This window comes from Mollisia scopiformis (genome assembly GCF_001500285.1).
Source record: "Mollisia scopiformis unplaced genomic scaffold LY89scaffold_17, whole genome shotgun sequence".
Taxonomy (NCBI): domain Eukaryota; kingdom Fungi; phylum Ascomycota; class Leotiomycetes; order Helotiales; family Mollisiaceae; genus Mollisia; species Mollisia scopiformis.
In genome coordinates this window covers 246,499-267,175 of record NW_017263597.1, presented here as the reverse complement: position 1 = coordinate 267,175, position 20,677 = coordinate 246,499, and the positions used below count along the sequence as shown (strand labels likewise).

The window sequence follows — 20,677 nt, the reverse complement described above, 5'->3', positions numbered from 1 at the left end:
GACTGGTTTCAAAGTTCACGCGTCGCGGCCCGTGCCAAAACCGCGTCTAACCCTGCCCCTCAACGCGTGTTGCCGAGCTCGTCTCCTCTGTCCCACCCTACCCTCTTACACCAATGCATCCGGTGAGAAGTGTGAACGAAGCAGATATCCTGATGATTGGTGCCCGCTTTCTATCCTCAACGAATGTTGACATGTCCATGCACTTGCAGGAGTTTACTGGCTAGGAAAAACTCGATGTGAAACCGCCATAGGCCAAGAGCACTGATAATAAACTTTTTAGATGCAGGGTTTGGGAAGACGCGACCCTAACGCTATCTCCAATACAGTATTGAGGTTTGATCCACACGTCACTAACTTATAATGGTGTCGTCCCCAGCCCTGATATTATTTCTGTCATTTTGTTCTGATTTCCTTCCTTCATAATTGAACTCTTTTCAGAGCTATCGTTTTCTTCAATTGCCCGACATAAGAAACTTCTCTAGCTAAAGCTACCAAGCCACAAAGGATCTTGCACATGCCACAAAAGCAATTATCCAGCTGCTGCTACAATTCTTCCAATTGATAGCACAATAAAAGAATCTAGAACATGGCGCTCTCACCAACTGCTGCTCGGGCATTGGAGCAGGTCAAGATGGTAACCAGCCACCTGGACGCCAATAGGCAAACGTTTGCTAAATTTAACGCACAGGGCCTTTACATGCTCCGTGGAGCTGATTACTTCACCGAAGAAGAATGGATCAAGATCGATGGCTTGATTCATAAAGGTCGATATGTATTCACGAACGGCCCACAACAACAGCACGTTCTCGACCAAGAATTGATCAGCTTCGACGACATCAACGAGCAGAACGATTTCAGCGTTCAGATTCCTCCGAGAGCTTTCAACACCATCAAAGCAGAGATTATGGAAGTCTCTGAACGGCAGGTCCATTCCCCTATGTCGGATCCTGCCGACTTGACCGACTTGGAAACACCCAATACCACTTCTGCAGAAGTTTCTTCTGACGATGAACCTTCTCTCCCAAACACAACGGACAAGACTTCTACAACGACTTCTCAGCCTGCTGAGCCTACTCCTACCCCGAAACGCGAACCAGTGGCACGCCCCATAAACGGCGGCTTGTCATTCTATACACAAGCTCAATTGGACGAAGTCAATGCCTTCAACTCAGGGCTCACAAAGGCAGGGCAAAAGTCTAAGCCTGGCAAACACAAGAAAAATGGTGAAGAATCATACCCACCATCAGCTTGGTCCCAAAATGAGGCCTCAGAGCCGGCAGCATACCAGACTCCAACGCCCTCTGAGCACGCAACCCGCTCTCAAATTCAGACCTGGGCATCAGATGTCCAAGCTCAAGACGCGTCTCCCAGCAGTACACCAGAAATTGCAGCACCAGCTCCAACCAAGACATGGACTGCAACTCCACCACTAGCACCCAAGCCTATCATCGAAGCTTTCAAGAAGACGCATGGTCACAGCCCCAAGTCAATCAACGATATCGCACAACCTAACAATCCTGAATTTCGTCCTTTGACAGCTCGTCCCGTGTCCCGTGTCTCCCACAAGTCCGCCAAATCGTCTGCCAAATCTGCTACTCCAGTACCTCCGTCAATCCTTAACCCGCACAAGCCCCTACACTTCAAACCTGGCGTTGTCATAATCGCGCCAAGAGACGTACCTAAGATGTCCCCCATCCACCTGGAGATCAAGGCCGGTGATCAAATCAAGGTCTGCAAGCACGTCTCTGGCATCACACATGGAGGCGAGAACTTGAGGACCAAACAGAGAGGCCAATTCACAGAAGATGCTTTCAAGAAGGGTGTCATGTCGGCCGAGACTCTGATCCAGCAGCAGAGAGCAGCGTTAAGTGCAAAATCTGTGGCCATGACGGCAATGAGTGTTAGCACTGTCTCCAATGGACTAGAGAGGATCGAGGGCATCAATGCTCAGGAGTGGGATGATGTTAAATACGTCTCCGAGGCAAAGACGAGCATGCCTGCACGACCCAACACAGTGCAGCCGCAGATTCTGAAGCCTACTGCTATCGGTCTTGGAGCAAGTCGTTTTGCCGACGAGGACGAAAGCGTGAAGTCCGGTAGCGAGAACCACGAGTTCCAAGGCATGAGCAAAGAGGAAATCAACCAGCTATTCGACGAGAGAGTAAGCCTTCCATCTTTCCCTCCTCTATTTATTAATACTAACACATATCCAAAGCTCGCCAAAATCCTCGCAGCCCAACAGCCCAGCACTCTAATCCAACCCCCCAAAGCACCCTGGACCCTCCCCCGCAAACCCCCCATCACCGACCCCCTCAAGAAAGTAACCCCCAAAACAGCAACCTGCTGGTGGTGGGCAACCCCCAACAAAGAATGCCGCTTCACCGCCGACGAGTGCCGGGACCTGCACGCCTACCTACCCGCCACCGCCGCCATCGACCCGGCCAACCTACGCATGGGGAAACCGACCTGGGGCGCGCTCGCCGATTCCCTGCCGGCGAAACCACCCACTGGCTCAGAAAACAGCGAAGAGGGGCCCAGCGGACAAGCGAACACGGGGCCCTTTAAGTCGAAGACGTGCTGGTATTGGGCGAACGATGCGTCGGGGTGTAATAACTCGGCGGAGGAGTGCAAATACCTGCACGAGCGCAGTCCCGCGGGTGTAGCTAATAAGCCGAATGCGTGGAAGAAGTTGCCGTGGAATCGGTTCGCTAGTCCGGGGGAGAAGGAAGGTGGGTGCGCGTGGACTGTTAATGGGGATGGGGAGATGGATGGTGGTGGAGAGGTGAGAGAGCAGGTGGTTGAGACTGCGCGTGCGGTGAATGAGTGGGGATACTTGAATAAGACTGGACCTAGTGCGTGGGCTGCTGAGGTTTCTGCTACGGTTAGTCTGAGTGGTTGGGGTGCTGACAGCGACAAGTATAAGCCGCCGCATATCAAGGCTTTGGAAGAGAAGGCTCTTGTTGAGGCTGTTGGCTGGTAAAGCGTATCTGGGCCTATTTCATCTTTTGTCTGGAGTCTGTTTCTGTTTGTGTTTGGAGCAAGTTGGTTGTTTTTGTTTGTGTGAGCGATGGATTGAGAGCGTTATTTCTTGAGTTTATGTGGAGAGATGATGTGGAGGAAGTTCAACTGAGCAATACTTCTCGAAGTTATATTATGCCTGGGAGAGTGGGAAACGGGCTTCGCTATGCGAAAAACAACAGTTATTGAACAAATTCAAGTGGGGGAGAGGAAGGATTCGGGATCTTTATGGAATGGAGAATGTATTCGACATCTTATCGATCATTGAACAGGAGGTGGAAGAAAAAGTCCTCCACGAGAGGAAGAGAAAAGAAATTGGAATCCACAATAGTATCGGAAAGCTTATGGGACCTGGGAATTGGGATGGATATTCAGCAAAATAACAAGAAACAGAGACGACTTTACGAAATGAAAATTTAAAACTATCAAATCTGGGGTGGTGAGGTGACTACTTTGAATTTCGTTGTAGTCTTCAATTCGATGCTGTGCTCTCATATTGTCCAATCTTATACAACTCCTATGCTCGCGCATACCAAGAACCTGCCTCCAGCCGGAACGCCAAATTATTACTCCAGATTTACAATCACAAATACTTACTCCTTAGCGCTTGACTGATTGTACTCATCCTGCTTGCCATACCACCAGCTTGCATATTACTGGCGAGCGCCTCTTCCAACGCACTTTGCGTCACTGAAGCATCTGCGAGAAATTAGTCAGAGAATCTCGCCACGACAGAGAAAAACAAACCATCCAGGTCACTGAAACTACTTCCCATACTCGGACTCCCTTCACTGCCATCTCTCCCCTTTCCCTTCATCCCCGGACTCCTACCCGCCAGTTCCGCGGTCCTCTTGGGGCTCAGAGGACCTGTCGGTCGCTGTCTGTGCAAACCATGCAGTGGCCCCGGCCTCTTCGTAGCAGGTGTCGAACTTGCACTGGAGTCACTGGTCGCTGATTGCAATGCTGCGTCCATACTCTTCCTATACACTGGTACCTTTCGACCCATACTCCTCGGATCTCCTCGTAAAGTGGCAGATGGGTCATGGTGCGTTGTGCCAGCTTCTGCAGGTGTGGAGAAGGGCATGAATGCAGGTTCGTCATCATCATCGTCAGCGTCTTCCGATTGTCCAAGTTTGTTTGAGAATCTCGGAGGGCGGCGGAGAAGACGGCTTTGTAGAGGAGGAGAGTCATCGGATGAGGAATCCGAGGAGCTGACGGAGGGGGAAGAGAGGGGATCTGGTCTTGGCGAGCGGGTTGGGGGATCAATGGCTATTGAGGTTGGACGTGATTTCGGTTTAGGGGAAAGCGAACGACGGTTTAGTGTTGCTTGAGCTGGACGTGGGCTTGTTTGCGGTGCAAAATTGCGGGATGTGACTGTTGTATTTGCTGAAGATGTGCGAGAGAAAGGAGGGGCTGATGGAAGTCAGTGCTGAGAATCTGTTGGGAGCTGAAGCATTACCCATAGATCTACCTGGAGTGTTTGGGATACTGCCAGGTATCGGAGAGTCTTTTCTTGCAGACAACGCAGATGTAACTCGAGGTCCTAGATGATGTGAGCTCCTTGGCTTCAACATGACGTTGAGACTGACCACCACCTCCAGAGCCCGTCCTTCTCATCGATTCTCCTCCCGCAGAATCAGCTGCACTGCCAGGAATTGGTGATGGTGCGGCAGATGTTTTCGACACTCCGACTTTCCTCATCTGTGCACGAACTTGTGATAGCTGACGTTCGTAAAGCCATGCTGCTTGTTGGAGTAGGAAGGCTAGTGTTACTTCGAATTTTGAAGCTCTATAATAAATTAGAGAGAAGCTGGCAGATGAGAAAATAACTGACAATTCATTCCCTATTATCATTAGCTATGCGGACTCGAAAGGCAGGGATGCACACAATCAATATCACTGTTCTTCGAAGCTTTCGATAGGATCTTCCACAAGGCTTTGTCCTTGGCTGCATCCCATTCCACCTTGTAATTTTAGTGTAGTCTAGGAATATGTTGGCAGACTTACAGATGGAGGATCTACGAAGTCTCCTCTGGGGAACGGCAGTCGTATGAAGACTGTGTATAATGGGTCTGCGCCCGACATTGCTTATGATGGTTGAGAAAACGTCCAGACCGGTGATGTTTCTTTATCGTAGCTTAAGGCGCCAAGATAAACATAGCTGTATTTAAGCTATTAAAGTGCGATTAAAGTGTAGAGCTACGGTTGCGTTGTACGGTTGCGTAATGATAAAGCGGTTGCGATGGTGTGGAGGTGCGGCTGTCGGATTATAGTAGCTCCGAGGGCGGTGATGAGGCTTTGGGTGAGGCTCTGCCGGGGTGGCGAGAACATTAAAACTAAAAACTTGAAAAAGTCGATAATAAGTACAGATCAGATTAGATTGCAACCGGGGCCAAAATTTCAAATTAATTGAATTATATTGCATGCGTAAACCGAATCTACTCTGTCACAGTTTCAAAGACCCGAATTATAAAATTCATGCCATAATATTATGCTAGTATAAAACTTCGCTTATTCTAGGATTTGCCCCTTTATTGCCCAACCCAACGCAGTGCCGAGCATTCGAAATGTTCGACACCAACTTCGACATCGAGACAATAGCTTTCACGCAAGTCCGCATGTTCGATGGTGATAGTTGTAGTCGAAAGCAGAAAGAATACCAATCAACTGAACTGCTGTTGCAAAGACCACCAGGATATGGAAAATCTGATGGGAACATCCAACTAGATCGAACCTGCCAGGCTTGAATGACTCGGGAATCCGCATCTATACACATCAATCAGCACTCTTCTTAGTTCCACATATCTCATTTCATTTGTTCTAGTCCATACGCCAACAATTGCTGTTTATGAACGGGGCCCCGCCCATTCACGAATGGCATACATAAACACCCCGCCATTCATGAATGGCGTGGGGTCAGTTCATAAACAGCAGGTGTTCACGTATGGACTAGAACACATTATTTCAATACTGACAGTGTAGAACAGTGCACCCAGCATTAACAATAGTCCTTCACCGACGTAATATGCCATACCAGACTGCTTCCCCATTTGCGAAAAGCCAAAGATTTTGACACCGTGTGCGAGAGGCGCGAGGCCCGATAGACCAGTACCGACAAATGTGCAGACGCGGAAGGTACGCCAACGACGACCTTGGAACCTGGGGTTCAGGAGTATGAATATCGTTGCAAAGCTGAGCGTGATTATCTGCGTAGAACATCTGTTAGCTCCAATGTGCCAAGCAAAGGTGACCATATATGTACCATGATCCAATATATCCTTTGTAAAACTGGTTCGCAGTAGAAAACCATGTAGATCCCAGATACGAAGTCTCCAAGGGTCAAAATCGCGATGCCGACGAAATCAAGTCGTAGCCATAGATGTGAGACGTGGTTCGAGTGGTTCATCAAGGTATGGTACGCTGCCGACATGCCCAGGCATGTTACGGCCGTCAGAAGGAAGAACGCAAATATCAGACGATCGCCAATTGTGGCCTTTGGGTACTTGGTCTGCAAGTATTGATGAATCCCAACTTCGGCTGCCAGGAAAAGAATTCCAGGTATGAAATGCGAATGAATGTTGACAGTCTCGTTATGCATGTATAGCCAACTGGCGAAGCACGCACGAACAGAGTTTGATTCGGGGCGATAGCCGTGACGAATGAAGTCATTGTCTTGGTACCATTCCGGTATCTCGTCGTAGGAGAGGAGGGCTGGGTGAGTGCTTTCGAAATTGCTCGTCAGTGGTACGACCTCCATCTGGACCGGCGTGGGTTGTTTTCGTTGACGCGACAATGATTCCATCTTGGTCAAAGAAGCCTTGGGATGTTTGTTACATCCAGAGTTGTTGGCTACTTTCTTGGGGGACAAATTCTGACGATTTCGAGGGACGAGCCGATATTCAACCCTCTGCCAACAGTCACCGCCGCAAGGCACGGGGTCTGGGCAACACAACCAGCGCCGTATCTGCGCGTCCCCGCGTCTCATCACACAACTCCGAGCGGCGATGCTCGCAGGTTTTAGGGACAGTCCATTTGTACGGAAGCAACTCAAAGGTGATATGCTTCGAACCAGATAGCTTTAAGAAATATATATCATGTGACCAAGAAAACTACCCTAGGAGTTATCACGATTTCTGCTTGCGGCGGCGCAGATGAGGTAGGGGGCCGCACGTTTATAGCCGCACGCTTGGAGCCGCACGCTTAGAGCCGCACGCTTAGAGCCGCACGCTTAGAGCCGCACGTTTACAGCCGCACGTTGAGAGCCGCATGTTGGAAACGCCTGGTCTGAGCAGAGGATGCGGGGGGTTTTAGGCGCCGTCGCTTGCACAGGCTTACATTGTGGTCGAATGTGCCTCTGGCCAATGAAATCTCCCGGTCCAGCCTTATTTTGCCATCTGCTCATCAAGCATTCGGTCATGACAAGGGAGTGCGAGAGGATTTCTTCCTTGTTTCTCGACTACGATATGTAACATATTATCTCACAATGCAGCTCAACCTAGCCTTTGTTTTCTTCTACTACGCCTAGACGGGGCGACGATTCAGTGTGATCCAGCGCCAACGCAGTCTGAACTCTGGCTTGTGGTCATGTTGGTGTTTTACAGCTACACAGTGTTCCTCTAGCGCCATCGCAGTCTGTATCCTGGCTTGTGGTCATATTGGTGTTTTACAGCCAAACGGTGTTCCTCTACCGTCTCTTTTCAGGCTGCTATTAAAGTCAACGATACGGAGATGCCTCCAAGCGGATTACTCAAATCTTTTCGAGAAACTCTCATCCTCACTAAATTGTATCAACTTCAAAAACACTTTCTCCATTTATCTGTGCCCGTTCTTGCTTTCGCTGGATAATACTCTGGGGATATTCTGTGTCCGTTTATGCGACAAAGAGAGACGATGTTTAGCAACAAAACAGCTATCACGACCTGTACAGTGACTGCCGCGAGTAGCGGGCTTGTTTATGGATAGGTGCACCAACCCGACAGCCGCGGGACACTCGACATCGCATGGTCCAGCTTATTCACCATTTTTGTCTGCACATACACGATGTTGTGCCTCAACGTTCCTTCGGAGGACGAAATCCTATGGGATACCATACGTCGTCGACTGTTCTGGATGGCTATAGCAATCGCTGGCCCAGAATTCGTGCTTACCTATGCCAGCGGGCAGTGGGGCACAGCCAGGGATTCAGTCAAGGCTTTCAAGGCCTCAAACTCCCCTTAGTGGACGATGGAACACGGATTCTTTGCCGACATGGGCGGGTTTCTTCTCGTGCCACCAGACACCGTTCCATTCCCCGCCACTGCGAAGCAGATCCATTGGCTTATTGAGCACCGCTATCTACCATTCCCGGACGTTACATCGGCTGAACTGGCAGACAAGTCTAAGCAAGATACGGTTGCGAAAGTAGTCACCTGTTTTCAGATTGGCTACCTGGTTCTTCAATGCCTCGGGCGAGCAGCTCAACGCCTCACCGTAACTACGATGGAATTGTCAGCACTTGCCATTGTTGTCTGTTCCATCATGACAAGCCTTTGTTGGTTACATAAACCTTCCAATGTCCGAATTCCGATCAAGTTGCAACTTAAGATTAGCATAGAGCGGATACTCAGGGAAGCCGGGGAGATTGCAGCGACGCCATATAAACAAACACCGCTAGACTTCATCGACGATCTGTGCCCTAGTTGGTCTTTGAACGTGCAAACCTTCATGAATATGCCTGTCGCACCCTTCGAGAGGCCAATGTCGCGGCTCGGCAACGACAGATTCCCCAACCTCAAGGGATATCAGGAAGCAATTCTTTGCGTTGCAACCTTGGTGTATGCCTCTATACACGTCATGGGTTGGAACTTCGAATTTCCAACAAGAGCAGAGTTGATCCTGTGGAGGGTGTGTAGCATGTTCTTGTTTGGTAACACTGTTGCTTTCTGGATATTCGAAACTTCTGCTGCCTGGTACCATATTGGACGCTGGCAGCGATTCTTCTGCAGTATCTTTTGGAAGTCTAAGCTTGAGGACGTGGAGAAGGCAAGACTAGCAAGAGAGGCTGCTAGAGTTCCAAAAATACTGCCACTGAGAGCTGAATTTTGGAGTATCTTTCCCCTCGCTTGCACATACGCTGCCGCCAGACTCTATCTGATCGTCGAGGCCTTCCTCGGGATGAGAGCGCTGAATGCGAGTGCTTACTCCACTGTGAACTGGGCGACATACATCCCACATGTTTAAGGATCCAAGATATTTGTCTTTGGTGTTTAATCTTCGGATATTTCGATCTGCCTCTCCAACAAATCTTTGACACACGTGACCAAGTCTTGAAATATTCCCGAGGTCCTGTCGCGGCACGAGCCGTTCACTAGCTACGCCAGGAATCCGTAGTGAAACTCTTTGCATCTCTTCTCAAATTTTGCGTAATATTCCTGACGTGCATCGGAGTTGCGCAATTACACAGGTTTGATTGGCAGTCCTTGGGGCGATTTGAACTAGTGGGGTTGATAGATCACCCCTTGGCACGGATGTCGATAGATCAAATGAGTGTTATGCATTGCTATGTTCGGAAGCCAGCGTCGGTGACATCACATTCACCGCATCCGGAAGAGGCAGCAGCAAGTGTAAGGTTTTTGATTGTATGAAGAAAGCTTTTTTTCAGCTTTTTAAAAAAGCGCTCGTGCGAAGTGTAAATAATTAATGCGATGAATTATAATGCGTGTATTTTTGAATTTATAATTTAAAATAAAAAATATATATTTGTATTACGATTTTTTTTTCCGATAAATTTTCGTTTAAATTAAATTACTTTTTGAACTGAGGTGTAATGGATATCAAAGATAAATCTTAGGAGAGATGTGACATACATTTCGAATTAAGCAAGATTCGAGAACTGCACGTCTGAACGAGATTTACTCTTTCATGGCTATTACCGATCATGATCGAGTACGAATTGACCAATCTATGTAACAGAATTAAGTTTCATTCTCTTCTGTTTGAACAAATTCATCTCTAACTTCTACACCAGCGTCACTCACAACTCCAGCGACGACTTCGACTCGGATCTCTTAACAACTCCCGGCCTCTTATCAATATACCCCTCCCACTCATCAACCCAAATCACCTTCCCCTCCTTTTCCAGCCGCTCCACTCTCCCATTTCTCGCTCCCTCCCAATCTCCATGCTCATCCCTCCCCAGCACAACCTGATTACTCACCCCCTCCTCCTCATGCGGCCCAATCTTGATCCGCGGATCTCCCTTCGTCAACTCACAGAACCTCAAGCCAGGCCACGCCCTCACATAATCGCTCCGGGTCTCAATGCAAAGCATCCAATACACCGTTGACGTATCAAAAGCGTTCATCATCGACTGCCAATGCTCCAGCCGGTCGCGGTTCCGCATCGCGGCCGCGGGCCCGTACACGCGCCGGACTATGTGCGGTACGGGTCGCGGATTCAAAAGGTCCGAAACAAAGTAGCCGCCGACGAGGTCAGCGAAGTCGCGGGTAGTGGAGGTTTGGAAGCAGAATTCGATGGAGGTGAGATAGGGGTTATAAAGGCCGAAGACGGGGGATCGGACGAGGTCTGGGCGGCGGCGGGACCAGGCTTTGATCTCGTGGTACAGGTCGAGGGATGTGAAGGAAAGGGAGAGGAGGAGGCCGTTGGGGACGTATTTCTTGACCATGTGGATGGTGGTGTGATCGTCGATGATGGCGTCGTAGATCCCGAAGCGGCAGTCGGCGTTGAGGAGAGTCATGAAGAATGATGATTGCTGCGGGTGGCGAGAGTGGCGAGAGGGCGGGAGAGGTTTGGGTTTGAAATTTTGAGCTCTCTTGCTCTTTTCGAGGAACTGGCGGTGACTCTGCTGAATTCTTTGCATGTCGCGGACGAATGTGTTTACCCATAGAGTGGTGGAGTCCGCCGTCCTTATTGTTGTATCCTCGGTGCTGGTCTGTAGAGGGGAGACGAGTTGCAAAGAAGTTGCTGTGGAGGTTGGGTGAGCGAACTCCTCTTCCGTGATATCTTTGATGTCATCTCTGACAGGAGCTGTTGTATCCATCTTGGAGGTGATTGCAGAGAAAGCTGATATTCAATGACAGAAAGAATTGATAGCTATTGAAGTTGCAGCTGAGAGGAATGGTTGAGTTTGAAAAGTTGTGAGTTGTGTGTGTGATTGAAGGAATTCATATCTCAAAATCATGAATGTGGGAGTTACTTTATAATCCAACATTACGATTTCGACTGGAAGGAAAGTCTGCCATTGTCTCCAAAATTTGGTACTCGACGACGTGGACCGCAAGACGGCTTAACACTAGCCGCATAGTTTCCGCACAATGGCATATATCAAAATTTTAACTAGCTTTTGCAGATGTGCCTTCGATAGTATTGTTCTCGTCGCTCATTGAATCTGGGTCTCACAATGGTAAGCTTCTCGCTTAATTTGAAATGCGGGGCTGAAATTCAGGGGAAGCAGGCTAGCTACTCAGAAAGGCTGCACGGAGGAAGTATATGCGCTTAGAAGTAAAGAGGTACTTCTTCTTAGCACTATTGCAGTTGACAGACATCATTAGATGTAGGTCTCCCTTTAAAGATTCGTGATGTGCAACAAAAGCTTACTTTTTTTCACTGTCATGATTCTCACTCGCAAAATGCGCACACAGCACCGCCAGCGCTGCTAGCGCTCAGCGCGAAAAGAAACACAATGTCTAAAGAACGAAAAATGATAGCGACAAAATATCCACAATGGCAAACCACCGTGCACTTGGTCAAATTATCTTCATGGGAAAAGAAGTGGGAAAAGAAGACTACTCGGATGATACGACTACGCTTGCAGAGATCGCCACAAGTCTTGACTCCGCGGTCGGTCTATCGAGATTACTAAATTGTAGGTGGACTGTTGATATAATAGAACTGCAAGGATCTTACTAACTCAACGCATTGTCTGGTCCCAGGAACTTCCCCAACGAGCAAGATCCGCACGATCATCGCAGTCTCTCACCATTGGCAGATTCACAAACTCGGAATCGACGCATACATTGATCGCTGCGAGACGAACCCGTACATTCGTGACGGAAGAAGAATGAATCGCCGGAGCGGATGAGCTCAGCTATCGCTTTCTTTTCGCATAGCGCGATTAGCTTAGCTTACTTGCGACACGCAGGTCGTCGATCTACTCCGAGAATGGTAGATTCCGCCATAGCTTACAAATTAAATCAAGCAAATCTTGCCATTGAGCTCTTTATGTCAATATTCTCGTTGTACTACCCCAAACTCTGCTGTCCTCTCCTACCCAACCGTACATCGGGCCATGAATCCGCCATCAACTTCCATCTTCGACGTTTCAGTCGAACAAATTGACTTCGCTCTATGCCTGACGTTGCAATTAATCCTCCCGCTTTTCAAGGGACATCGCATGCGCCACGACATCCTGTCCCTTGATTCAGCATGAGCGAGTCTAACGGGAGAAGATAGGATGAGGCGATGTAACCTAGGTCGTGGCATCATTCATCGCTCTGAACAATCTAGCTAAATGTCCCGAATGTCCTAAACCCCAACAACCATTTCACCAGCATCCTACCCCTAGACCATCCAACCCTTCGCAATCACCTTCCCAAGAATAAACGTCACCACATCTAGGCATTACCCGCCTTAAACAGCCTCTCAGGCTCTCCGCCCCTTCCATTCTTCTTGGTACCTGCACCATTCCATCTAGATTCGATCCCTATATCTCCGACCCCACAGCAAATATCTCAAATCAAACTACCGTGAAACCAATATTCGAAAGCTCAGAACTTGCACTAGGAAACCCCAACGGCTTCGATTTTCTCAAGAGATGTTCAGATAGTCTCGCAGGTCCGCACCACTGCTCAAATACTTACATTATACAGTACACTCACGAAGCGCCAGCAAGTAGACAAATCATGAATAGCGAATTCCTTCCCCGTTCATAACCTTTCCCTCCTTCCTTCCTGGAACGCAAAGATGTGGCCTAAGCCACTCATCACTTAATATCCAATCCCCCCTTTTCCGCCGTTTCTCCGTCGCATTTGGAGTCCGATAACCACTCCGGAGATACTTAGGTACCATGGGAGATCAGCTCACCTGATTGATTCTCGGAGTGACAGGAGGTATTGTCTGCGTGGCTACTACCAATTGAAGCTCCAGCTCCAGCTCCAGCTCCAAAGCCTTACTTAGCTTGGAAATACAGCAGTAGTAAACGGTCAATCGATTGTGGTGAGACATTACCTTTTGTTTCCTTCCCGGAAATTTTTGTTGCGGAGAGTACTACAACGCAATCTGATTAAGAACGCTAGAGTCTGCTGAGCCATTCTCATCTCTAACCTCAACCTACGGCTCTTAGACTCCTAGCTTGAAAAGGGTGGGACTATACGATACAAGCGAAAGCGGTTTCTGAAGATCAAGACTATCCTTACCTTGGCTTGGCACATGTGCTCACCCTTTCAAATCAACCCACAACAAAAAAATGGCAATATCTTAATCTCTGTCATTCATAAACAATCATCAAAAAAATCCCCACCAAGCACGCCACGCCACGCCACCCAACCAACCAGCCCAATGCTATAAAAACACCCAACCATATTTATCTTATCTATATACAACATATTTTCTATAGAACAGTCAAAACCTCGCACAATCGCAAAATGAATTCAACTGAATCATTATCATATCACTTCAACAAACTCCCCACATCATGCAACCGGATACTCTCCACCCTCCCGGGCGGCTGCCTGCGATCACTATTCCGCTGCACGCTCCAGCCCGCGCCCCACCCCGGCAGCGTGCCCTGGACCGCGCCCGAGAGGTACAAATCGTCGTTCTCTTCTGGTCCGCGCCTGCCGTGGCTAGAGACCGAGACCGAGTAGCCGTTACTCCCGCTCTCTTCGCTGTTGCCCCTTACGTGTTTCTCGCCTCTTTCTTTCTTTGACTTTTTGCCTTTCTTGGGAATAAGATCAGGGGATGTCATGATCCCCATCCTTTCCCTCTTTCCTCTCAACCCCGGGCTCTTCGGGCCGAGGTTCGGACTCTTGTAGCTAAAGCCCGCGGGTTTACCTCCTCGGAAGGGGTTATGCCGTGTAAGGAAGCCGCGAAAGCCCGAGGAGAGGACCACGCTGCCGCTGCGGGAGTCGAAGGCTGTGGAGCCTTCGCCTGCGAGTTCTTCGAGGGTTCTGCCTCGGGTCTCGGGGACGAGGAAGGAGACTAGGATTCCGCAGAGCATGAAGAGAGCGAAGATCTGCATCAGGTGCGGAAGCCAGGGTGAGCAGGCGCTTCCTGAGCAAGGATGGGGAGCGTCTTTAGTGAGGAGTGGTTGGGCGATGACTTGGGCGACTATTGCGCCGATTTTGCCAGCTGCGGCCGAGAGACCGTGACCCGTGGATCGGTAACGGGTTGGGAAGCATTCTCCTGGTACCAGGAAAGTGGTAGTATTTGGGCCCCAGTTGAAAAATACTTGGGCAAGTATATACAGGCCTAGAAGGCCGCCTTCAGGCAACTCGTGATAGCAGAAGCCGATGATGATGAATACAATAGTTAGAAAGAAGAAACCCCCGATCTGAAGTGGTTTGCGACCTATAGTGTCGACTGTAGCTACGCAGAGCCAATATCCTGGAATGGAACCTGCGCAGACGAGAATGAGATTTCCAATGGCAGTGTGGAGGAGTGAATGGTAAATGGTGCTGCCAGCAGAGTAGCCAATGGCGTTTAAAACGATGCTGTTGTTTAATCCAAGGCCATAATAAGCCAGGTCGAGAAAGAACCAAGATGATGTGGTCCCAAAGATAACTTTGAAGTGTTGCCACTGGGAAAAGTATGCCAGAACATCAGGCCAAGATGCTCTGGGGGCAGCTAAATGTCGACCAAATCTCTGTTTAGTCTTCTGCTGCGTGATGGGATCAACTTCTCCTTCCTTCTTGTTGTTCATATAAGCTGTAATATCAGCTTGAGCTTTCTCGATATCATGCGCGATATCAAAAGTATACCGAGGCGTTTCAGGAATCGTAATGCGGTAATACAAGGCGAAACAAGCAGGTACCGCACCGAATCCAATGATGATCCGCCATGATTTGTCTCCAGCGATCTGACAAACTTCATGGCAACTCGAATAGGAAGCACTGGTGCTGTAGAAGGACTTTTTGTACCCAACGGTCGTGATTAGCGCCACTATGGCCGCAGCCAGTTGTCCAGCACCTTGCATAGAGAAGACAGCCGCCATCATTGCACCACGCCAGCGTGTCGGAGCAAATCTATGTTGAGTTAGTTTATGCTTTATGGGGCAGTCGTCCGTAAACGTGGGGGTCAACGATTTCTCGCCAAGAAAAATCAACATCAAAATCTCCAAGAGATACTCACTCAGAAGTGATGACTGCTGATAATGGGTAGTCTCCTCCTATACCTATACCCATCATCACCCTCCAAAAGATCAATAACCCAGTCATAGTCATTGCCTTGCTTGGCGCGGCGAGGGCTTGGGCAAGAGTTGCCGCAACGATGATAGCCAATTCCACACCATACATCTTCCTCCTCCCCACCACGTCTGCCAACCAACCGAATCCCAATTGACCTATAACCGCACCTCCCGACGTGGCCGCTTTGATTGCCGTGTTGACACTGGTAGGCATTACCCCAGGACTGCTCCCTCCGGCTGCACCTTGCCAGTATACCATTCCCAGGGTCGAAGTGACGAGATTGATGGCAAAGATGTCGTATGAATCTGTGAAGAAGCCAATACCTGCTACGACAACAGCTCTGACATGATACCTAGAAAGTTGAGATGAAATTAGACTCCATATAAAAATTGTTGACAGCAAGGAGATGCCGGTATATGTGGGGTACTTTGGGAAGGAAGGTTCGAAACAAAATGTTTGACAGCTGAGAAATGTTCTAGAAACACTCACCATCCGAACGGGACCTTGTCAATCTGAAATATAAAAAAAAGTCAGTAAACATATTCTCGGAGAAATGTACCTGCTCGCCCCATCTGAAGACTTACCTCCGAAAGCGCCAACCTCCTGCGTAGATTTGGGTCTTGAATATGCGAATAGTCATTGTGGAAATTGTGAAAGGCCGCATTACCGCCATACGTGCGAGGACTGTAGGAAGTCGGAATCGCAGGTTCAGGAAGGTATTCGGAATCCATGGCCGAGGCACAAATAGCCTCACGAAGAGGCGCTCACTAGGGACGACCAGAACGAAGGAATTGTTTCTGCAGCGCAAGGAAACAGGACGGGGAAAATGGCGATGCGACGGACGGACGGACGGACGTTTGAAGGTTATGAAGGAGAGTGGCGGATCGTGGTGGAACGTCGTGCAACAACAAAAGTCGTCGTGGGGCGTACTGATGGCGGGCTCGCGATGGGAAATGGGAAAAGGTACAAAAACTGCCGAGGGCTGACTGTAAGACTTCTTTATGCAGCACAACACCGCCGTCGATGGAAGCTTGCCTCCTCAGCTCTGGGCTTCCGTCGCGGCCTGCTGAATGTTGGTATGTACGTCGTCTGGTCGAAAGAGTCGAGCGGGGGGGCTGAAGTCGGTCGGTGAGTCGTGAATGAATTGAAGGTATTCAGAAGTCGGACGGAGCAATGGTGGACGTCGATCAGATCCAGGTGGTGGTGGTGGTGGTGGTGAGGGTTGGTGAGGTCAGATCAGGTCGGTCGGCTTTCGGTTGTTGAAGTAAAGGAGCCTAAGGACGGTGACGGCTAACCTAAGCTACCCTGCCTGCCACCAGTCCAGTGCCATACATCACATCACATCACATCACATCACTTCACTACTGTATGAGGACCCCACTTGCATCCCGCAAAGCCCCTGATTTGACTAACCTCAGAACACTAATTGTGGCGGCTGGATTTGCAGGGTTGGACGGCCGGCGGTGGGATGAGATGAGCAGCACCATCTGGTCGCCATTAGAAGGCAGCGTCGGGCCGCGGGGGTGCCTGTGCGCTGAGTACTGAACTGGATGGCCATGAGGGGGTGGAAGTGGAGCGGTGGAAAATTGTGCCTGATCCTCCCTCTGCTACTGGACCAGCGACCATTTGGCATAACAGACTATTACTATTACTTCACCGAACGAGCAGGCCTCGCACGCTGGGAGACCAGAGGGTCCCTTGTTGGTCAGAAACGGAATATTCACGGCTGCTGCATAACTTCAAACTCGAGGCTCACCGGGACCCGTCTCTCCCCGCAGAACCCTGAGAAACACATGGCTGCAGCTTGCAGGGTGCAGCGATTGTGCACTGTGATAGCCGACACTCGAGCTGCAGCTCCAGCGACGGTTCTGGATTCGCAAAATACTGTCTGTACTCAATAGAGCATCATCAGCTCGAGTGCGGTCTCAGACTTCTTGGCAGTGGCCCTGGTGGTCCCAAGAGCGCAGAGAATTGGCCCGCCGTTTGCTTTTTGGCGGGGTCTAGTCCACTGGTGGCAGAGCAGAGCAGAGCGACTTTTTCTGGGAGCAAGTCAGCCGCGTGCCCTTCACGGACCGAGCCTGTCGCTGCTCGCCATGCTGCCACGGGCCCCCGTCGGTGTGGTGGTTGTACAGTAATTGTGACGGTCCCAACTCCGGGTTACAGATCCTCTTCTTTTTTTGATTCCCACGAGTCTCTCTGCTCTCCCGCTCAGACTCAAGGGACGTGCTCTAGCCGCAAAGAGCAGATGGTAGCGATGGAAAGTCTAGATGGAGATGGAGAGCCAATTATTGGGAGTGCTTCTGTTCTGGAAAGGACATCTGCAATCAAATCATGACCCGATCCTCTCCATATTCAGTCTGCCTCACTGGGCAGTCCCTCGTTTCTTACCCCGTCAGCGCTCAAACTCGCCCTGCTCTCTTGATACCTGATGTGATTTCATCGCCGCCGGGATGAGAGAGAGGATGAGCCCACAGCGGCGTAATTACTGTAGTCATTGGACATGTTGGAAACTCCTCTGCCCTCCCTTCTCCTGTTCGCTGCTGTGTATTTCGGTCGTGGATCCCAGCAACCAGGATGCGACGCAATGCATGAGTGAGTGTTGAGGGTTGAGATGAGAAGCGACGACGACGACGACGACGACGATGATGGATGGCAACACGTGGGGGAACTTAAGCTTCCCAGTGGCTGTCGAGAGCCGTCACGGTGGCGCGCATCCTTGCGGATGGCTTGCATGGCGCATGCATGCACGAGGGGGTTTGAAAACCGCCTTATCGATACCGAAGCCCAAATTGGAGGCTGGTCTTTATGCTAGAGAGAGACTGTACGATTGCGACCTATTTGATCGTATGGTAGTAGAAGAGAATCTCGTGTTGCTGAAATGAAAAGAAACGAGATATATGCCATGCACATCGAGTTCGAGGAAGTGCAATCGCAATACTCGTACGCGTTCCCACATGTCTTAGTTACTTAGAATTGTGTTTCGGGCCCATCATCACATGAAAATCTCCGAGACCTTCGCGCTGCAGCCGTCTACCCCTTGCGCGTGGTATGGGGGTGAGAGTACGGTACGTTTCTCTTGGCGCAGCGAATATGAACATTGCTTCTGTGTCTCCTTTTGGAATTGTTCGCGTTGGACAAAAAGCTCAATGGGGTAAGACGAGAGGGAAAGCGATCTTGGGCAAGTAAACGGATTCGGGTCTGACATGCATGCATTATAAAGGAACATTTGAATAACACAAGAAATGTTGGAAGTTCGTACAACCTCCGTACGTCGCCCCGGATTTCTCCCACGGGGGCGAAAAGAGGAGAAACATCTTCTTCTGTACCTGCATCGGTGAAGACTTCGAATGTTCTATGCACCGTCGATGGAAGAGGCCGTGCCTGTTAACTCGGAATAAGAGTACGGAGTCGGAACTAACCCTGAGATGTTCTGTGCTTGATTCATTGGGAGTGAGGGCACGGTGTGCATTCACCTATGAAAAGCGGAGATCTCTCAGTATGCTTTCTGCAGCACATGTTACACTTATCTAGTGAAGTTGGGCATTGTACACATTATGATCATTGGCGCTGCAAGTCAAAGATATAAAAAAAAGCCTTCAACAAACTCGAAACAATGGCTGCTCCACAGAACGATTTCTTTATTCAAGAGGTAACCACTCGGCAAGCTTGATTTGTGGAAGAAGCATCAATAGTGGCATTAGCTATCCGTGAAAGTGTATCTTCATTCAGGGGTACATAAACAAATAGAGACAATGCAAGCCTCGCGCACAAACACAATACTGTGTGACTTAACCAAGAGACATTAATAACATTAACACCCGCTGCAGGTTTCAGAAAATATTCTCATCAGGTAAAAAATGGCGTAAACTTTGTTTGTCCTCATTGAACGTTTGGTATTGATAGGCGAATAGGGAAGAATATTGGGGGCGGTTTCCTTTCTTTTCAATAAATACTAATATTTAGCTTACTTATTAATCATACTTTTCCAAAATCTGGCTGGGGTCTAGACCCTCCATTATCAAAAGCACAATACCATACTCAAAATCAACCGTCGATGATACGCTCCCCGCCTCCGCGTTCCGCAAAGCTTGGCTGTCAGCACTCGCCAAGGCATCCAACACCCTAGCCTCCCTCCCAACACCAACGCTATCCTCCAAACTAAATCAACAACACATGTCTCAACGCCAAACATCCACCACAATAATGGGGCCCCTAACCATTACCCACTACTTCCTCCTCTTAACCATCTTCTCCCTCTCAACCGCCCAATCCACACGCAACGGCATCAAATGGCTCCTCCCCAACCACAGCGCCCTCATCCACCTCCCCACTCCCGATCTCCCCCTCTGGAACCCAACCCTGCACCTAGGACAAGACCTCCCCACCGCGCTCCTCCTAAACTTCACTCTCGCGCGCGATAACCGCACTTTACTCCTAAACAACCTACCCATCTTCCCCTTCCCGAACGTGCCGCCCCGGCTCTCCGCCCCGCAGACCGCTGTCTCGCTCGCGGAGTTCCTGGGCGGCGAGCTGCCTGATTATGGGGCGTTGAGTGTTTTTGAGTTGGATTATTACCGTGAGGAGAAGAGGGAGAGGGAGGGGGGGAGGGGGGATGTCTATCTCACGGTCGATATCCTAGGCGCCGGAATCGCGGGGTATAACGCATTATTGCGGGATGAGACGCAGAAATACGTGATCCTGACGATCCAAGAGCGATCACCTTGTCCTTATCCTAAGTCGATGTCGGAACGCACATACACGATCAAAGACATCACGCTCCTAACCCGCTTTCCGGACCTGGCATTCACATCGCCAAATATGCTGAAGAAGTGTAGCATGTGGTCGTGGCGGTGCGGGGATGTAGATCAGTATCCGTGGTATCGGTACGTGTACCGACAGGCGTTCGATGGGTGTGGGAGGAGGGGGAGCGCGAGGCATGAGGTTTGTCGGCGGTGGGAGACGTTGAGGGAGAGGTTGGGGACGTGGCGGTTGGTGGGGGTGTTGGGGGTTGTGGGGAGTATGGTGGTTTCGCCTTTGGTTTATGGGGTGTATAGATGTGTGAACACAATAAGGGTGAGGCAAGAGAAAGAGAAGGGTCGTTATGAGGAGGAGGAAGAGTTGCTGAGGGACTATGAAGGTTCGTCTGAGGAGCAGAAGATGGAGGTTGGCGAAAAGCAGGAAGGGAAGCCAGTGCTTCTACTTCCGGTCGAGTCTGCTAAGGTATGAACTGGATTTCGTTTTTGAAGCGTTTATGGGTT

At 49.7% G+C, this 20,677-nt stretch overlaps 7 protein-coding genes across 7 annotated transcripts; 3 read left to right on the top strand and 4 right to left on the bottom strand.

The window, feature by feature from the left end:
• Nucleotides 1-122: 122 nt before the first annotated feature.
• On the top strand, nucleotides 123-3,428 carry LY89DRAFT_686732 (uncharacterized protein). Its single transcript, XM_018215353.1, has 3 exons — nucleotides 123-634; nucleotides 689-2,161; nucleotides 2,216-3,428. Exons 1-3 carry the CDS (start codon nucleotides 587-589, stop codon nucleotides 2,978-2,980), a joined length of 2,286 nt encoding a protein of 761 aa, XP_018068577.1. The 5' UTR covers nucleotides 123-586; the 3' UTR covers nucleotides 2,981-3,428.
• LY89DRAFT_620563 (uncharacterized protein) lies at nucleotides 3,429-5,229 on the bottom strand. The gene is made up of 7 exons (XM_018210919.1): nucleotides 5,026-5,229; nucleotides 4,907-4,982; nucleotides 4,853-4,862; nucleotides 4,608-4,807; nucleotides 4,478-4,561; nucleotides 3,766-4,431; nucleotides 3,429-3,717 (listed from the first exon to the last, which is right to left on the bottom strand). Exons 1-7 carry the CDS (start codon nucleotides 5,101-5,103, stop codon nucleotides 3,602-3,604), a joined length of 1,230 nt encoding a protein of 409 aa, XP_018068576.1. The 5' UTR covers nucleotides 5,104-5,229; the 3' UTR covers nucleotides 3,429-3,601.
• Nucleotides 5,230-5,939: 710 nt separating this feature from the next.
• Nucleotides 5,940-6,820, bottom strand: LY89DRAFT_589591 (hemolysin-III family protein; the record flags this gene model as incomplete). Its single annotated transcript, XM_018209541.1, has 2 exons — nucleotides 5,940-6,224; nucleotides 6,281-6,820. The coding sequence occupies 2 exons, from the start codon at nucleotides 6,818-6,820 to the stop codon at nucleotides 5,940-5,942; spliced, it is 825 nt and encodes a 274-aa protein (XP_018068575.1).
• A 1,245-nt stretch (nucleotides 6,821-8,065) lies between these two features.
• Nucleotides 8,066-9,237, top strand: LY89DRAFT_784208 (uncharacterized protein; the record flags this gene model as incomplete). The annotated part of the gene is made up of 1 exon (XM_018222761.1): nucleotides 8,066-9,237. The coding sequence occupies exon 1, from the start codon at nucleotides 8,242-8,244 to the stop codon at nucleotides 9,235-9,237; it is 996 nt and encodes a 331-aa protein (XP_018068574.1). The 5' UTR covers nucleotides 8,066-8,241.
• Nucleotides 9,238-9,956: 719 nt separating this feature from the next.
• LY89DRAFT_686730 (uncharacterized protein) lies at nucleotides 9,957-10,790 on the bottom strand. Its single transcript, XM_018215352.1, has one exon. The coding sequence runs from the start codon at nucleotides 10,751-10,753 to the stop codon at nucleotides 10,031-10,033; it is 723 nt and encodes a 240-aa protein (XP_018068573.1). The 5' UTR covers nucleotides 10,754-10,790; the 3' UTR covers nucleotides 9,957-10,030.
• A 2,894-nt stretch (nucleotides 10,791-13,684) lies between these two features.
• Nucleotides 13,685-16,150, bottom strand: LY89DRAFT_671586 (phosphate permease; the record flags this gene model as incomplete). The annotated part of the gene is made up of 4 exons (XM_018213226.1): nucleotides 13,685-15,257; nucleotides 15,364-15,771; nucleotides 15,909-15,931; nucleotides 16,004-16,150. The coding sequence occupies 4 exons, from the start codon at nucleotides 16,148-16,150 to the stop codon at nucleotides 13,685-13,687; spliced, it is 2,151 nt and encodes a 716-aa protein (XP_018068572.1).
• A 472-nt stretch (nucleotides 16,151-16,622) lies between these two features.
• On the top strand, nucleotides 16,623-17,588 carry LY89DRAFT_132648 (uncharacterized protein). Its single transcript, XM_018205249.1, has 3 exons — nucleotides 16,623-16,659; nucleotides 16,739-16,785; nucleotides 16,838-17,588. The coding sequence occupies exon 3, from the start codon at nucleotides 16,970-16,972 to the stop codon at nucleotides 17,318-17,320; it is 351 nt and encodes a 116-aa protein (XP_018068571.1). The 5' UTR covers nucleotides 16,623-16,659; nucleotides 16,739-16,785; nucleotides 16,838-16,969; the 3' UTR covers nucleotides 17,321-17,588.
• The last annotated feature ends 3,089 nt before the right edge of the window (nucleotides 17,589-20,677 follow it).

Excerpts from the sequence above, each read along its gene's own strand:
- LY89DRAFT_686730 (XM_018215352.1), bottom strand. The coding sequence starts at position 10,753 with ATGACTCTCCTCAACGCCGACTGCCGCTTCGGGATCTACGACGCCATC.
- LY89DRAFT_620563 (XM_018210919.1), bottom strand. The coding sequence starts at position 5,103 with ATGTCGGGCGCAGACCCATTATACACAGTCTTCATACGACTGCCGTTC. Across the intron at positions 4,983-5,025 it reads ACTTCGTAGATCCTCCATCT|GTGGAATGGGATGCAGCCAA; the intron begins GTAAGTCTGCCA and ends TAAAATTACAAG. Across the intron at positions 4,432-4,477 it reads CACTCCAGGTAGATCTATGG|CCCCTCCTTTCTCTCGCACA; the intron begins GTAATGCTTCAG and ends GACTTCCATCAG.
- LY89DRAFT_686732 (XM_018215353.1), top strand. The coding sequence starts at position 587 with ATGGCGCTCTCACCAACTGCTGCTCGGGCATTGGAGCAGGTCAAGATG. Across the intron at positions 635-688 it reads CATTGGAGCAGGTCAAGATG|GGCCTTTACATGCTCCGTGG; the intron begins GTAACCAGCCAC and ends TTTAACGCACAG. Across the intron at positions 2,162-2,215 it reads ACCAGCTATTCGACGAGAGA|CTCGCCAAAATCCTCGCAGC; the intron begins GTAAGCCTTCCA and ends ACATATCCAAAG.
- LY89DRAFT_132648 (XM_018205249.1), top strand. The coding sequence starts at position 16,970 with ATGGCCATGAGGGGGTGGAAGTGGAGCGGTGGAAAATTGTGCCTGATC.